The sequence below is a fragment of the Aulonocara sp. 'chitande type north' Nkhata Bay genome, linkage group LG11 (genome assembly GCF_057382095.1).
Source record: "Aulonocara sp. 'chitande type north' Nkhata Bay isolate Kocher_YH1m ecotype deep benthic linkage group LG11, A_spYH_male_GT1.1, whole genome shotgun sequence".
Classification (NCBI taxonomy): domain Eukaryota; kingdom Metazoa; phylum Chordata; class Actinopteri; order Cichliformes; family Cichlidae; genus Aulonocara; species Aulonocara sp. 'chitande type north' Nkhata Bay.
The window spans coordinates 40,567,273-40,585,815 of NC_141354.1; the positions used below are offsets into that span (position 1 = coordinate 40,567,273).

The 18,543-nt window shown below is 45.1% G+C and overlaps 1 protein-coding gene across 1 annotated transcript in view; it reads left to right on the forward strand.

Moving 5' to 3' along the window:
• The window catches only part of LOC147319925 (copine-4-like), a gene marked incomplete at its 3' end in the record, with an annotated part of 81,775 nt that overhangs the window by 48,112 nt on the left and 15,120 nt on the right, over positions 1-18,543 (forward strand). Inside the window, exons 4-7 of the mRNA XM_086310112.1 lie at positions 3,577-3,648; positions 8,171-8,245; positions 10,414-10,497; positions 11,805-11,894. Coding sequence (XP_086166238.1) covers positions 3,577-3,648; positions 8,171-8,245; positions 10,414-10,497; positions 11,805-11,894 — 321 coding nt within the window. The remainder of the gene's footprint in view (positions 1-3,576; positions 3,649-8,170; positions 8,246-10,413; positions 10,498-11,804; positions 11,895-18,543) is intronic.

Below are 18,543 nucleotides of genomic sequence, written 5' to 3' on the forward strand. Positions count from 1 at the left end.
AAAGGCCGGTCCGTGAAAATATTGTCGGGCATGAACTGGTCTGTGGCGCAAAAAAGGTTGGGGACCGCTGGCCTAGGTAACCCTCATGTGTCAATCACAGCAGTATCCTTCCCTCTAATTGGCTGTCACTTCAGTTGTTTGCATCCAAGTTGAGAACCTGGAGATTTACATTGCCAGCAGTTATTTCACTGGTTGTTGCCTGAAGGTTGAAGGAACGTATTTTTACCCAAACAAGGATCTAGTACCTGGAATGAGGATCGTCAACAGACGGACGTCTATGTTCAAGCCATAGATGGATGAAGTCAGTGCAGCGTCACCCACTTGTGAGCTGAAATCTTATGTGGTGAGCGGCTGTGAGGAAGCAGGTTACATATGCAGGATAATTCACCTGAAATGAGTGACTGAGCCCCGAAACTCATCAGGAAGGTGTTGACTGATCTGGTCTAGACCAGTGTTTCCCAACCACTGAAATGATCCAGTGTGCCGTGGAAGATTGTCTGGTTCCACCTGATTAGGTGAAACGCCGACCCTGAAGGCTCTAGCATGAGTAATGGTCAGAAGAAAGCAAAAAAGGTACACTGGGGACAAACCGAGCGCTTTCCACTACACCTGTTTCGCTGGGAAAAGTATCAATATGCTTTTTGTGACATTTTTGTTTGGTGGTGTGCCGTGCGATTTTTCTAATGGGAAATATGTGCCGTGGCTCCAAAAGGGTGGGAAACACTGGTCTAGGCAAGAACGTTTTCCCGTTGTCTTCCATAGACCGGGGAGTCTTTGTTCAACCACAGGTTTCGCCCCCTGGTGGCCTTGAAGCAGAATGCTTCCACTCATTTGTCTGTGGTTCAGAGTGTCTTCCAGTGTTGCCGACTTAGCAACTTTGTCGCTATATTTAGCGAGTTTTCAGACCCTTTGAGCGACATTTTTTCTAAAAAGCGACTAGCAACAGATCTGGCAACTTTTTCTGGTGTTATTGGAGGATTATTGACAGGTGGTGGACTTAGCTCGCTTGTTCACTTTGCAGCTCACAAAATCCTGCCGTCATTTCTGTTTGCTCGACTCTGTGGAGTCTGTGTCGGCGTCTGAGCTGTTGAACTTTGTGATTAGTCTAACCTGGCACGAGCTACTGTTTGAGACTGCTGAGGGACGGCTTGTGGGAGTGAGCTCAGGTGTCACGAAACGAATCAAATCAACAGGAATAATTTCACGTTTCATTGAAACGTCTGTTTTAAATGTGGCTCAAGGAAAACACAGAAATTAGCTCGCCGACCTGATCGCAGACGTTTTCAGCCTGACTAAATGCTCACAGAGACTGCAGCTTCGCTTTGTTTCTAAGTGAAGTTCTGCCAACTGTGAGTAAATGCCAGTCAGATAGCAGAGTGGCAACAGGCAGCCATCTGCTGTCATTACCAAAGTTTGTGCTGAAACAAAGTTTTCAGCTCGAGAAAAACGTTGGAGTCGGGCTCCAGACGCAGCATCTCTTATTAAAATCACCTAAATTCAGTCTGCGCTATAATGAAAAGATAAATCCACACATAATGCAGTCCAAGGGAATCTACGTGTTGTTTGGTGTTTTGTTAAGAGCTAAAGAATCCGATGAACAGACAGATTTTCCACCTGCTGTTGGTCTCATTAAAAACTGAAGTTGGGAAGTCTGTCAGCTGAGCCTCATTGTGGATTTCCTTCCGACTGTTTTCAGTTTCCTGCAGGGAAGTAAAAATGTGTTGGAAGAGTTTTAACACACTTATCTGAAGAAGATGATGAGGAGAAGGAGCCAAGTGGGTGATGAAACAATCAGCTCGGATGACTGCGGAAAGTCAGGAAAAGCCTCCTCCTCACCATCGTCTTTGTTTCTGCCAGCAGCGTCAGTTCTGCCAGCTCGTTCAGCAGCCAGATGGCTGACGGAGCACCGCAGGTTTTTAACGGGCCTGGAAGAAGCAGTTCTGGCACACGAGGCGGCAGAGGGGCGAGATTTCACTCCGTAATGAAGTAAAACAGCTTCTTTTTTATCCTGCTGATAGCACAGGTTTGATTTTTAACAGCAGGAGAGGTTTTCATGCTGGAACTGAAGTGGGAACATGGTTCAGGAGCAGTATTTAAACACATTAAAGAATATGTTAACAGCTTGGCATGTCCCAGAAAATCCTGAAAAAAGGAAAACTGATCATCGCCTAAAAGCTGCAAGAAAATCAGATCCAGCACGAAGAGTAGGCTTGAACAAAGCTTTAAAAACGAGCAGGTGAGACACACAAAAGACAAAATTCAAAAAGAATTGAAAAAAGTCCACGATGGCCGGTGTCCCTGCAGGTCTTAGATCTGACCCTGGGCCAACACACCTGAAGCAAACGATTAGTTCATTACCAGGCCTCTGGAGAACTTAACATCTTGAGAAGGTAATTTAGCCATTAAATCAGCGGTGGTGGATCCAGCACACATCTAAAACCTGCAGGACACCGGCCCTCGTGGACTGGGATTGGTGACCCTGTTTTGAAGGCTCCGGAGAACCAGCAGACCTCAGCTGAGCCTGTCATGTGGGGATGTGGGGAAGAAGGACCCGGAAGCTGGACTCTTTAGTGAAGACAGTGTGTTTTACAGTGAGGTAAATAACAGATGCACACTAAATCCCCGTTGCTCCCTAGACTCCTGCGTGTGCTCCCCTCCGACGTCAGTGCTCGTGCTCCCTGCTGTCGTGTTCCTGCACACCCTGTGCGTGCCGTCCTTCTGGTTCCACCTGCAGGAAAACAGCAGAAGCAGCCGTCAACACTGACCCCACGGGCATACACGAGCTGCACTACCGTACACTGACACACGCTAACGTGGGATGTAACGCAATGATCCCGCGTCAGTGGGAGCGCCAACGCTCTCCTAAGCTCCCCGACGAGCCCTGATCAGCAGCAGGTGTGTGGCAGGGACTTCAGGTGTCATCCATCCAACAGCCACACCCGCAGACACACACAAATACACACACACACCCTGCCTACACATGCAATAAGTGGAACACAGACATGACAGCATTGTGCAGAAGACACACACATCACAAAATAATAATAATACTACTGATAATAATTATAGTCCACACTGCTCACGGACCCCGAGTCCCCGGAACCGGGTCCGTGACAGAGCCTCAGCAGCTCGGTCACCACCCGAGCTTCAACAGGTGACGGTACAAACAAACTGTTTGACCCGAGCGGGAGGAACCACGGCGAGCCTGAAGAAGTGTGACTCTGCAGGGACGGGCGAGGATTTAAGAGTCCTGAGTGCTGATGGAGGGCGTGCTGCCTGTAGCGTTTAAAGTGGGGAGATGTGGGACCTTTAATCTGCTAAGCAGCCTGGTGGCAGATGATCCACAGCAGATTTACAATAGAATAGAATAGAATGGAATAGAATAGCCCTTTATTGTCATTGTATATGTACAACAAAGTTATGGGTGGTCCACTCCACAAAAATGTCTTAATTTACAAGAAATGTCACAATTTTCTTTGTCAGACAGCTTCCTGCTGAAAACCAACCATGTATGTACAGAAGTAGCTGTGTGTATTAACACTGTGTGTGTGTGTGTGTGTGTGTGTGTGCGCACAGATCATCTCCCAGAGGAAGCTGTCCAAAGCTCTGCTCAGACCTGGAGGCACGGTGGGGAAAGCCATCATCACGGTGAGCCCCGCCCTCTCCTCCTCCCTGTTGCTTCTGTAGCGTCTCTATGGGCTCAAAATGTGGTCATAAATATTTTGTACTTGTAAATTGGTTTTGTCTGTGTAAAAAAGATTTGTGTGTTGACTTAGCCAAAAAAAACCTGCAAGTTACAAGTATGAATTTTGACCCTATTTTTCTTCCTTTCATCTGATTGGTCAATGTCATGTCAATCACAAATGTAACAATCCAATCAGAGAACAGATGGGTTTGGCTGTCGGAGGGGCGCTTTTTTGAACTGCAGGTCTTTGAAGGGAATAAATGCCCTTTTACATGCCAGCCCAGCGTTTTCCTTCATCACCACAAAGGAAAACAGTCTGTGGTCGTCCGAGTTTGGTGATTTTTATGTCACAGGACTACGTGTTTAATACTAATACAGTGTTTTGGAAATGACAGTCTTCGGCTACGTCCACACGTACACGGGTATTTTTGAAAACGCAGATTTTCCGTTTTCATCTTAAAAAATAATCCCGTCCACACATAAAGGCAGAAATGAAGGAAAACGCTGCTATGAACATGCCAAAGCAGCAGGTGGCGCTAGATTCCTAACCGTGTAGAAATGTTGGCCAATCAGAAGTCTAGAAGCCTCGGTGGGAAAAAGTAAACAAAGCTGGGGCATAGAAGCAGAACCGAGTCGTATGTGTGGAGGGACAGTAACTGTGTGTATATGTAAGCATTTAAACACTGCAGAGAGTAGAATTAACAGTATTGTAGAAATTCATTTCACCGAAACAATAACGTGGCGCACAGTGGGACGTCAAAAAAGGCGCACAGCTTTGACGCTGCGTTTTTTTCCGTTTTTCTCGTCCACACGTAAATGCAAAAACTGCGTTTTCAAAAATATCCACCCTGGCCGGAGTTTTTAAAAATCTCCGTTTTCAGTGACCAAAAATGCCGTTTACGTGTGGACAGAAGGTGCAAACGCATAGAAAAATCTGCGTTTTCAAAAATACCCGGGTACGTGTGGACGTAGCCTTCATTACAAAGCTTTCTTCGTTATGAATTAGCATAGATGTTTTTATTGAACATTTGAAGAACCAGCAAAAAAAACGAACTCTTGTAGAGGACAAAGTCAGAGATAGAAACTACAGGTGCATCTAGTGCAGGTAGAGCTGCTGCAAAAACCCAGAGCCCAGCAGATCGTTACATTTGTGATTGACATGACATTGACCAATCAGATGAAAGGAAGAAAAATAGGGTCAAAATTCGTACTTGTAACTTGCAGGGGGTTTTTTTTTGGCTAAGTCCACACACAAATTCTTTTCACACATACGAAACTGATTTACAAGTACAAAATATTTATGACCACATTTTGAGCCCATACGTCTCCTCCTCCTCTCACGGGGTTTTTCTCTGTCAGCTCTTTCCTCTCTGTGAATTTAAAGTTTGTTTCTGTGCCGTTTACACTTCGTGACTGCCAGACATTAAAGCCTCCATCAGACGGGGATTTTCATTGGTGTTCTGGTCACAGCTCTGATAGCAGGGATCCTCTCAGCTGGACCGAGGACGGCCGGCGTCTGCTCCTCACACAGATTTGCTCCTTTATTTATCCCCAAATTCACAGCTGGAAAATCCCCCTCTGATGTTCCTCTTCACCTCTGTGCACACATGAAATGCTTCATGGGGATTTATTTCAAAGGGATTTCAGTGCAGGAAGAAGCTGCAGTTACAGAAAATTAAAGCTTTTGTTGCGTTTCCTTCGCCCCTCCCTCCTTTTGATCCTGTCCCCTTCTGTCCTGTCTCCTTTTCCCCCTCCTATCCTCTTCCCCTGTTTCCTCTTCTTTCCGTCTGCAGATGAACTCTGTGTTTTCATGAAGATAAACGGTGTGTTTGTGTTGTTTGCATGTGTGTAGCGATGTGACATCTCTCCACGTGTGATCTGTGATCAGCTGTTGTCTGAATGCCATCCGTCACCATGTAAACATGTCAGCAATTCAGCAGGAAACCGACGTTTATGATAAACGTTCATCAGGTTTGAGATCTCTGGTTTTATCAGGACTGGTGAGTTATTCAGTTGATTGGAGGCCTTGTTAGCCTGATGTTGGTCTATAAATGCGTCTCTTCCTCATTAGTCAAACAACATATTTCACCCTGCCCAGGAAATGAGCTGTGATGCTTTCAGTCTGTGGGTTCAATTTGCTCAGCTGTTTGTTTATCTGCCTCGTAATATGTCGTCTTAATGAATTTTGCAGGGATTATGTTGTTGGGCCTTTTTCATGTTTACAGCTGGATTTGACTTACGCTGCACGCTGCATTGCTGGCTGTGCTCGGGCTGCGCCGTGCTTTATCCAGCTAGAAGCTGCTGAGGTGCAGCTGCTCAGGAACTGTAGTGATGCTTTCAGACAAACTGCTCTCCTCACGTCTGTTTATCCTGGCAGAAGCTCAACACTCGCGTCAGAATTTTCCACAAACTGCTAAAAGTAGCAGAGAGACACAGACTAAGGAAAGCAGTATGTAGATGTCCGATGTCCCCACTAAGATGCAAAAACGTCTGTTTGTTTTGAGCATTGTGTGTTTTGACCTCGGGGTGAATTTGCTGTGATGTCCACTCCTCAGACGTCTGGCACGTTAACTTCAAATACTTGGCTTTCTAAGCGTTCCCACATGGACGGGCATCAACATCTGCTTCTCTGAGATCATCGCTAAAGTCTGTCCTCCTTGGAACTGTTAACACATCCGAATGATTCAGACCAACAAACATTTACAGAGGAGCTCACACTGACAGAGGAACACTTAAGTTAAGTCCCTCTGCCTGGCTGCAGGGAGCCTGTGCTTAGTTTTTCATAGTGTTTCTGCATTTTGACTTAACTTTTGTTAAAAAATGTTACAATGTGTCATGTGTTGGTTATTTTTTATTGCCCTAAGACATGTAAGGACGTCTTATGTCCTGACATGCAAAATATGCACTTCCTGTTTCACTAACCAGTCCAGAACATGATGTCAGTGTTGGTGTGGAGTACAGGAAATGAGCCCAAGTAAAAATGAAGGCGAGCTGTTTATTGGCTCATTCAAAACTGAACAAATCCACAAAACCCAGCAGAGCAGAGAAAGCAGCAGCAGCTCAGACAGGTGAAGACAGCAGAGGTGGAGCAGGTGGTCGGTAAGGATGGGAAAACAGGAAAGACAACGTAACCTTCAACCTGTGTTGGAGAGCAATGGAGTGTCAGGGACGTGCGGCTCTTTAAATCACCATGGCAACGTATGCTGAACACATGTCCTGGTCTGGAGCACGTTATGTTCTCTTCACCTTACAGTGCAAAGCACCTCGAGGTGACAGCTGGTATGATCTGCTGCTAAATAAATAACAGTGAACTGGACTGTGTGCAGCACGAGTGCCGGCTTCCACCAGGTTAGACTTTATGCTCATCTCAGCCGTTCCTCTGAGAGCGTCTGATGAAGCAGTCGATGCTCAGATGATCCGTTTTCTGTAGAGGAAGAGGAATGAGTGCCAAACTGCCTTTTTATGTGACTGAAGCAGAGACAGCATCATCACTGACTGGATGTTTCAGAGCAGCTCACACAAAGAAAGCTGTGAAACTTCATAGTTTACTCCTCAGGAAGTAGCACACAGGCAGGCACGGACAGACGGGTGAGAGGTCTGAAAATGGAAGCCAAAACTCAACAACTCCACATCAGTCAAACAACAATGAAACCAGGATTCAAAAATACAAAGCCCCGAGAGCCTGACATCACATGGCTCCACCCTCTGATCAGCTGTATGCTAAACGAGGAGCTGGAGTCACTCCGGTGCACAAACTATGAAATTATTGTGTAAGAAAAGAAAGTCGGACCCTGAAACTCTGTTGGTGCTTTATGCATAAAGAGGATTTGAAACTAATGACTGAAACTCCTGAGAAAACGGCTTACTACGCCTGTTATACAGTCACACGTTGCTGCAGTCATTGGAGTCGCCCCCTGCTGGTCACTAGCAGTAATGCATGTGTACACTTAGCTTCACTTCTTAGAAGCAGAAGCTGCGTCTGCAGAGCGGCTGTCATCGGAAACCTTCTGCTGTTCTGCACTAAACCTGCCGCCCAGGTGTGGCAGCATCACGTTACCATGACAACAGGCCGTATAGCCACACTTTTTTATAACTTCGTCTGGGTTTATGCAGCGGGACAGTGACAACGCTGCCCGCATCAGGAAATGCTGGAAGTCGCAGCTTTAACCTGTAAAGGTTTCCCTGTGTGTCTGCAAGCATTAGACTCCAGAACGTTGTTTTTCTGATTCTCCACGTGCTGCGTTTTCATCTGCAGCAGCGCGCGCACTTTCCCCGTTAGCCTGACTGAGCACTTTCAGCCTTTTGCTTTACATTTCCTCGACTTTGATGCTAAAAGTTGCTCATTGTTTTGGAGGAGCTCCCAGAGCAGGGTGGCTCGTTTGATCTCACAGAGTCTGATCTGAATATTCAGAGTTTGTTGTTGAGTTGATGGCTGCACCCTGGCTTCATAATGAGGCTCTTATCAAAGGGAAAATGTGCTTTCAGATCACAGCAGAGGAGCTGACGGGCAACGACGACTACATCGAGCTCTCCTTCAGCGCCAGGAAGCTGGATGATAAGGTAAAAACTGCACCTGGACCAGGACCCCCCACTTACCTCCTGAATGTCTTTCTCTTTATTTTGTCCAACAATTTAATAAATGTCACTTTTCAATTCTTTTGTTTGTTTGTTTGGTTGATTTTTTTTGTAAATAGAATTTTAATTAAATTCTATAATAAGGTAAGAAGGGCATGGGCAGTGTTTGGGCTGCGGCTCTGTTTAGTTTATGTTTTTTTATGTCAGACGTTACCTCAGTGACATGCGAATTTATCGTCTAATGCTAGTTAGCTTGATTAGCAAGCTGCTTATTTATTTATTGATGCAACGCACAGATGCTTCGCTAATTAGTGCAAAATAACTAAAAAATAAAACCACTGAATAAGATTCAACTCCAAAATACAAAATTTTAGGATTTAAGAATTATAATGTTTGTAAGATAAATACATTAAAAGCCTCCTGCAGGACACATTATGTCCAGTTTAAGTAATCCTAGGATTGGATGAGGCTCCACCTGCGGAAACCTTCCTATTAAAGTGACTGAATTATCAAGTTGGAGGACCTCACCACTCTCTGCGAACTGTTATAAATGGGGAAAGTCTCCATAAAGTTTACTTCTGCTGCAATTTTTAAACATGGGGGAGTATGGGGACGGACTCACTGCTGGAGCCTCTGGTGGACGTTAGAGGAACTGCAGGTATTGGCTTCTTTTTCAGCAGTTTGCAGAACATCTGCACCAGCTCAGCTGCAGCGTTTCAAAGTACATAATATAAATACAACAACAAACAGAACTTTGGAAAGCTAAGTGTACTCTAAGTAGTTATAGTGCGTCTGCCCCATACACCACACAGTCACAGGAAGACCTTTTTAGTTTAGGTTAAATGATGAAAAGTAAAAAACATAAATAGTTTTTGATGCATGTATCAGTGTTTTGCATTAATGAGAAATGACACATCCTGATAGCATTGTGTGGGGTTACAGTACTCAGAGCTCACAGGGCTAACATTCAAACAGCCACCGTGAACATGAGTGGGAGTCATCAGTCACTGCAGGAGTCTCAGGCATGGCGGGCTCTGAAACCCACGCCACAGAGTGTAACCACAGCATCAGTGAAGTAATGATCACAGCGACAGGGTAAACATCACAAGCCTGAGAGTCGCTGACGCTTTCTGTACTTACTGAATGAAAGCATTACTCAGTGGTTACGTTCATAACGCAACACAATCACCTCTGTCAGCAGATTTTAAAACGTTTCATGTTAAAGCAAACTAAAAACAAAGAAAAGAAACAAGACGCATTTAAAAACTGATCCAAGTCTGGAGACGTCAGTAAAAATCCAGAAGACAGAAACTCCGCAGAGGAAAACAGACAAAGGAGTTTTAATTATTACGATTATTTAAACCTTTAAACATTCATAATGTGATTTCTTTTTTTTTGAACAGGGGAAAATAATCAATATAATTACATACAGGAAGTCCAATCCAAAACAGGACATCAGCCAACTATCAAAGTAAAGCAGAGACAGCTGCACACCAAACACAACGACAGAGGCAGAAAACACAGAAACACCAGAATAACCAGAAAATCACAACACAATCTATCACTAACACTACTGATCAGAATGATATTGGTAAAACTGAACCTCATCACTAGAACAACAACTAAGAAGTGAAAACAGGAACCAAAAACGTCTAATATCACAAAAACTTATTAAAACTTCACTGAAACCAAACCAGGTTTTTATAACTTACCTGTTTATTATTGTGGGCGTGGCCTCTTTGCCTGACAGATGGGTCCCGACACTGAGACGTCTGAATGTTGTTGTGCCCTGGAGCATGTTAATGTAATCACATTACACAGATAATGTGCAGCTTTAGCTTTCCGATCCATGACCGTGGATTCAGCTTGCTGACTAAGCTAGCTATGGTTAGCTGATATTGTTAGCCTCGTGCTCATTTTAGCTCCAATAAACCAACATGTGACAGCAACAACTCTAAACTCAAGGATCCAAAATGTCCACAAACCATCTGGTGGCTACGTCCATCTTTTATATCCAGTCTGTGCTGGTTTGGAAACAGACTGTGGACAAACACCAGGGGGCGCTGCATGTAAAGCCAGTATGAACATGATCAGACTGGATGTCCCGACTGTGTCTCTGGTGTTTGCAGTGAACTCTGCGTTTGTACTTTTAGGACTTCTTCAGTAAATCGGATCCGTTCCTGGAGATCCACAGACTGAACGATGACGCCACGCTGCAGCTCGTCTACAGAACGGAGGTACAAACACACATCGACACACTCGCGTCCTCCACTCACACAAACACCACCGTTAACATTAAAGGCTGAATTATTCAAACTGGATTCAACACATCATCCTATCAAAAACAGTGGAATACAGCAGTCCACTTGTTTACTATTATTAATAATAATAATGCTTCGTGGTTAGTTTTGGTGTCATAAAAGTCATGTTTTGTAATCTGGTTCATGGTTCTTCATGTGAACAGTGAGTTCAACTTTAACTTGTTTCTACGACTTTGCTTAGATGGACTTTGGTGACCTGGTAGGTGAATGTTCCCCCAGAGGTATTTCTTGGCTGACTCATTGTGTTGATCTGATTTTCAGCCTTCTGTGTGTCTGCTGTGTCTCTTTGGGTCATGCAAGCTTTGCACTCTCCACCTCCCTCGGTGGGATTCAGGCGGACGGAGAGTTGGAAAAGACAACATATACTCGAAAGAGAGAAACTTGCTTCTGAGAGCATTAAAGCTCTCAGTCAATGCAGTTTTGTTTATATATATGTAAGCTGCTGAGTCGTTAGCTGTAGCTGCACAGCTGGGATTCCTCTCATCCGTCAGCACATTGAGATTTTTCAACAGGTCCCACAGAGCAACAGTCCTCCCCAGCTGACAGCAGGGACATCCTTTCTGATTACTTCCTCCCGTCTCCAATTTAGCTCCTTGCCTGCGGCTCAGTGTGAAAAAAGCAGGCCGCTGTCAGGCAACAAGTTTCCCTGGATGGAGGCTGTGCTTCCATCACATGATCGTAGAAGGTCATGCAACAAGTTGACAGCTGCTTCCAGCTCCCAGCTGCTTCACCCTGCGTGGTTATTATAAAGCTGGAGAGCAGGGTTCGACATAACCAGTGGCCCCATAAAAGCTGCTGATTGGCCAGCTGCTGGGCAGGGAGTGTTTCCACCAATCAGTTTGGAGCAAGCCCTCAGTACCAAAAAGTTTCTTTCTTGCAGTCAGCTGTCGGTTTGCACATTTAAGGAAGTCTCTGACCTTATCGCTCTTAGTGGCATGGAAACACGAGGAGAGCGTTTCTCTTACACCTGTGAGTAGATGAAATCCAGGCAGACTTAAATGAGCCAAAGATGGAAGAAAAATGTGTTAAAGCATCATTTTAATTAACACAACACACACTTCCAGGAAACACACCAGGCTGGAAAAGCGAGGATGACTCCTTTCAGCCAGCGGTTCTCCTCAGAGCTGCTGCAGGTTTACACCGTTTAGGACGCAGCAGGATGCAGCAGGACGCAGCGCGAGCTGTTTTTAGACCTGACCTTGCTCTGTGTTTGTCTCTCTCAGACCGTCATGAATAATCTCAATCCTGTGTGGAAAACCTTCAAAGTTTCCCTCAACTCGCTCTGCAGCGGAGACCATGAACGCAAACTGCAGGTACTCACACACACACACGCACGCACACTTTGACTAAAGATCACAGTCCACCACACACACATTCCCACAGCTCCTTATTCCTCACAGCCACTGGGCTGTGGGAGGAACCCACTCAGGAACAAGCAGAACACAGAAACCTGTGAACATCATTTCCAGAGACCTTTCACTGACAGTTAAACGGTGTTAAAACCAACAGTTTTTGCACGTTTTGCTGAAACTGAACTCGATTTGGAGAAACATCAAAGTCATTAGACGCTCTGCTGTTCATCCGCTCTGCAAGCAAACCAAAGGTCATGACCCTGACCACAAACAAAGTAACAATCTGTCCTTTGAAGTTTTAACAGTTATATGTAAAGTCTATAAAATGAGGCAAATTGATGCTAATTAGTGTTGAGCGAGCTGGATTCTCTTCAGGCCTCTGACCGTCACAAAAGGAGCTTATTGATGATTTTTGGCTCACCTGCACTTTCATATAGACAAAGAAAAAATTGAACCTCCGAGGAAGTCAAGGAGGATTGTAGGATTTCATCCAACTATGATCACACATCACACTGCGAGACGGAAACTGACACATCAGTGCTGAACAGCAACAATTCCCTTAAGGCAGGATGGACAGATAGATGGAGAAGGCTACGTTCACACTGCAAATCCGACTTTTCTGACCCTCTGCGACACATCTAAATGGCCTGTATTTATATAGCGCTGTACTAGTCCCTAAGGACCCCAAAGTGCTTTACACATCCTGTCATTCACCCATTCACACACACATTCACACACTGGTGATGGCAGCTACATTGTAGCCACAGCCACCCTGGGGCGCACTGACAGAGGCGAGGCTGCCGGACACTGGCGCCACCGGGCCCTCTGATCTATCCGATCGTGCTATGACAGGGTGAACGGCACAAATCCGATATTTTCAAATCCAACCTGGGTCACTTTGGTATGTGGTCCTGAATCTGATACATATCCGATGTTTCAGAAAGCGGCTGCTGTTTGATGGTCATGTCGCATTAAATCCGTCACTGACACAAGACAGACGCCGATTATCAGCCTCTGCACGGAGGTAGCAGCCACTGCTCAAACACACGATGAACTATTTACAAGAATTTATTCACAGAAATTAGATTCAAGGTTAACACAAGAATTTACACGAGTAGAAGCGACACAGGGCAGGGGACCGTGGGAGATCGAGGCCAGGAACTGATTAATCACGGGGAGGCACAAAGAGAGCGACAGAACGGAAACTTGGCAGGTTTAGACAGTCTTGATCTGAGGGAGGCGTCCATGAGAGTGTCGTATGTGGGGAGATAACACGTTGAGATGTGGAGGTCCTGTTCCCCTGAGGGCATGATATGACAGGCAGGAGGGCAGGCAGGTAATCGAGCTGATCATTGGGCAGACTGTAGAGGAGAAAGCAAACTGAAGCAGCGCCAAAGAGTGAACACAGCAGGAGGTGAATCCGGTGGAACGCCAAAGGCAGCAGGACAAACTGGGGAGGACTGGAAGGAAGTGCTGGTTTATAAACCGTCCTGCTGATTGAATGAGGCGCAGGCGAGATGATGGAAGCTCCGCCTCCGAGGACGGATCCTGGGATACAGCCCACACAGACAGGAAAACAGACAGTTATCACTGAGTGATTTTTCCTTCTCATCGTTTGTCTGGACCCGACGTCGAGACTACACATGGAGCAAAGAGTCCTGGGAGATGTTTCATCATAAAGCCAGACTTTGATCTTCTGACAGCTGATGAAAGGACAAAAACCTATTTTTATAAATGTCTCCATGTGGCTGCAGTCAGAGCTGCTTTTACTTCCACTGCTGAGTTCGTCCCTGTGCTGCGACCCTGTGCACGCTCGTCATGTCCTCACAGGTTGCAAGTGCACACAGTCTGCTGTCTCTTGTGTCAGTCGATGGATGTTGTGGCTCCAGTCTAAATGCAGACGTCTGATTGGCTGCAGCAGCAGGTCAAACTTCAGTCAGCAGGGAAACAAAACTTTTCATTCTTTGTTTATTCGAGTTTTATTGACTGCTGGAATTTTTGCACATTTCCAAACTAACTTTGCATCGACTGCTTCACCGAGTCTCCTGCATCTTTTCTGTTGCTTGTAACCTGAAACTACGGCTCCGTTTGTCCCAGAGACGGGAGGTTTTTACCTGACAGAGCCGAGTGACTCCAGAGGAACACATCCATCATCGCTCTTCCTGCCCTCTATTCACTATCCACCATTTTTGACCCGAATTTCCTTCAATCAGTCACGGGGGACAGAGGCTGGACCCCTGTCAGCAGCACAGAGATGAGGTTTGAGGAGGTCAGCCACCTCCAGTGAAATGATCAGCAGCAGGACAGCGGGATGTCCCGAGGGGAAATGGATCCAAGGAAATGATGAATTTTAGATTGCTGCAGACTGGGGGAGGGCTCCTGTGATCAGAGGGCAGCCTGTGCTTCCAGTTCCAGCTTACTCCCTGCAGAAAATATAAATGTGTTTTAATAGAAACCTTTTTGTAATACGGTGTAATTCCAAAGTTTACAGTTTGTGGTTCTAATTTCTTTAATTTCACGAGGATCTCAGAGTAGAGCTGCTGCTCTTCCACGTAGAAAGGAGCCCTTTCACGTGCTTCAGGGTCTGAGTGAGGTGTTTCCAGGAGGAAGGAGATGTTTCAGGCATGTTCAGCAGCTCCTGAGAGGAGACCCGGGCCCTGCTGGAGAGATGATAACTGTGAGGAGACGAGGTCCGGGTATCTCCATTTGAATGTTGGAGCTGGAACGAGATACAAAGCAAAGAATAGATACAGTTTCTGCTAATTTATGACATTATAATCCCAAGTGTTTTCTGATAAGTGAACAACTTTAAATAAGTTTCCCCCTGAATATTTCCTCCCTCCAGTCCAGCAATCTTGCGTGCGGTTGTTCCGTCTCTGCTAAACCTCCCACAGCCGTCACACTTCACACACAGTTTTTGGAGAGGCGCCTGCAGCGGTGGGACGGTGGAGGAGTGAGTTACATGGATGACACAGAATTACAAACCAGAGCCTTTTTAATCAGCGAGATGTTTCCTTAAGGTGTCAATCACACGTAAGCAAATATTACAACTGCGCCGTTGGAAATTACTGTTGGACATGTTGATGGTAAAGTTAAGACAGGAGGAGGGAGCCGGCTCAGGTGGTACAGCGGGCTACCCACTAATTTCACAGCTGGCGGTTTAATCAGCTCCTGCTGCCCGCTGGCCTCCGGCTGGTTCAGCCGGGAGGAGAACCGGTTTACTTTTACAACAAAACATTGTTTTCTTTCTGACTGTTTCACATTAAAAGCATGACGTGCACTCACAGCCACTATGACTTACCTCCACATTTCTGTTACCTCTTCTGATTCAAATTAAAGTTCAGCAAACTGCAGTTTAGAAAATGCAGGAATTTATAAAAAAAAGATTTCAAAGTAAGAAAAAAGAGCCAGCTAATACAGACGAGGCGCTGAGGGTCAAATTATGGCAAAACACTTTTAAAAAGCTTAGCAGATAAAATGGAAACGTTGACTTTAAATCTGATCTACTCCACGCACACGGGGATTTCACTGACTGCATAAATCACAGCCACGTTTAAGACCTCCCTCACTAAAACCCTGCTTTCTTCTTAGTGGGCGAATTCTGGAAGCTTACCGAGGGGCAGCAGGCAGGCTGTTTGTGTCTTTACTTGTTAGAACTGAGCTGCGATCCTCCAGCAAGACTTTCAAAATAAAAGCGATCGCACTGTTCTCAGATTGATCAAGAAAAACTGCTACGATGCCCAAACACTGATAACACAATCTGCTATTAATGAGAAACAGGAGGAGGAGCCAGTGCACTGAAAAACAGGAAGTACTCTCAGGTGTAATCCTTACAGCTGGGGAGGAGCTGAGAATAACTCTTGAGATCAGCAAACAGGCAGGTAATATTAAAATTCACCTGCAGACATGAATCCCGTCCGAGTGGAGGTTTGTTATCGTTACCTGAAGCCATTTTCATCAGAGCCTGTGCGGCTGTCAGGTTAAAGCTGCACAGAGACGAATAGAGATGGACTTTATTAAATGGGGTCAGACAGAGGCAGGCTTATAGCTGCTGGATATCATTTAATGGGTTCCTGAAGGGAGACAAATAAAGGTGATTAATAACTGTCATCGGCAGCTTTAGCAGACTGAAGCAGGCTGTTTGCTTCATGTTGTTCTGCTTCAGGCTGAAAACCTGCTGCTTCTAAAAGCTCATTTAGCGCCGAGGCCCAGTTACTGCGCCTAAACATCCGTCATCGAGGAGAAAACCTTTCAAATTAAAATGCTGCTCTGATATTAATGTTTTATTTTTCCTGTGAGGTGAACACAGATGTGGGGGAGGTTTCTGTTACATGAACAGCCCTGTGTCTCATAGCTCCAAACACCTGGATAAAGCTCAGTGTTGTAATTATCTGTTTACAGCTGCAGTGAAAATCCACCCGAGCTGGTACGATGCAGAGACTGGCCGCACTAGCTAACTTCCTGCTAATTACATTTTAGTGCCTTTAGCCAAAAGACAGAAGAGCAGTCGTCGGCTGGGCGACGTATCACAGGCAGCGGTTCACCACTGTGACGCCCACACAGAGTTTTTGCACCAACAGGGTGATTCCCAGATTTCTGTTAGCTGAAAATGTGGCAAAGGGGGGCGTGGGAGGGCTAAAAACTATCTAGATAATAGGAACAACATCTAACGTTTATGTTCTTAAAAAATGTGAAAAATTCAGCAAAGACCTCACACAGGACTGAGGAGATTCATCTGCTGTTCACTGTTCACCCATCAGAAATGTTCTCAGAGGAAGAGCGCCTGTCAGGAAGCCATTCTTAGTGAAGAGAAGTGGGAGGAAAGGCATTCTTGGTTCAAATCATCATCAGTATGTATGGTAAATGGACCAATTCTTATATAGTGCTTCTCTGATCTACTTAAGTCCCAAAAGGTTGATTCTGTTCATCTGGACGTTTCAGTGGGAGAAATGTTTCAGGCTCAGCTGGCTGCAGGTTTCCAACCTTATGAACAGCACATTTGCACCACTGAATGAACTTTTTATAAGGTTCGGGAAACATGCAGTCAGCTGAGCATGCATCAAGATACTCTACTTAAGCACTTCATGTCTCGTGACACGTCTCATTCGCCAGTAGCATTAGAGATCTTATCAAAATTCATAGAATTACAGATGCTGAAAAGAATTGTCAGGTGTTGAGCCACCAGATGCAGTAACATCTGGAAACATCTGATTGACAGCAGCTTCATTTTTCACCGTGACAATGATCCAAACACACCGTCTGTGGAAGCATAGATAGATGAAGGTTGTTAGAATTGTACAAACAGGTTTCATTAAATCGCTGCACCTGCTGTTCATTTTTCTTACAACAGATAGAGAAGTGAGACTTGGCTCACGATTCTTGCACAGTGCTGTTCATTAGGCAAGGTAAAGTCTTTATAGCTGCACAATAACTTATACCCTGTATTATAACATCATGAGTCCTAACTTCAATTCAATTCAACTTTATTTACACAGCGCCAAATCACAACAACAGTCGCCTCAAGGTGCTTTACATTGTAAGGTCGACCCTACAATAGTACATACAGAGAAAAACCCAACAATCACATGATCCCCTATGAGCAGCACTTTGGCGACAGTGGGAAGGAAAAACTCCCTTTTAACAGGAAGAAACCTCCAGCAGAACCAGGCTCAGGGAGGGGCGGGGCCATCTGCTGTGATTGGTTGACGTGAGAGAAGGAAGACAGGATAAAGACATGCTGTGGAAGAGAGACAGAGGTTAATAACAGATATGATTCAATGCAGAGAGGTCTGCTAATACACAGTGAAGAAGAAGTGCATCATGGGAATCCCCGGCACTTCCCCCCTAACTTAATGTTAAAAACGTTTTTGTGAAGTTGGACCCTTTACACACAAACAAGACACATCATCATCATCATCATAGTTTATTTATATAGCACTTTAAAAACACACAAGGCCGACCAAAGTGGTGAACAATAGAAACATAATAGATCCCATAAGAATAATAAATACGATAAAATAATAAACATAGCAAAAACAATAAAATACAAGTCAGTCAACCACTGAGTCAAAAGCCAGTGAATAAAAATGCGTTTTCAATCTGGATTTAAAAACCAGCACTGATGTCGATCGCCTAATGTGAAGAGGAAGATTATTCCAAAGCTTAGGACCCACGATAGAGAACGCTCGCTCTCAGTTTCAGCCGTGATTTGGGGACTGAGAGCAACAGCTGCTCAGCTGACCGGAGCGAACGAGTGGGGACATAGGGCTTCAGCAAATCAGACAGATACGCAGGTGCCAGACCATTGAAAGATTTAAAAACCAATAAAAGAACTTTAAAATGAATCCTAAATTCAATTGGAAGCCAGTGCAGGGAGGCCAGGACCAGAGTAATGTGCTCAAATGTCCTTCTACCAGATAAAAACCGTGCCGCAGCATTTCTGGACTAGTTGCAGGCGTGTCAGAGTGCCCGGTCCAACCCCTGTTAAAAGGGAGTTGCAATAATCCAAGCGTGAGGTTATAAAAGCGTGGATAACAGTCTCCAAGTCACGCCTTGAAAGAAAAGGTTTGACCTTCGACAGACGCCTGAGTTGATAGAATGACGATTTCAC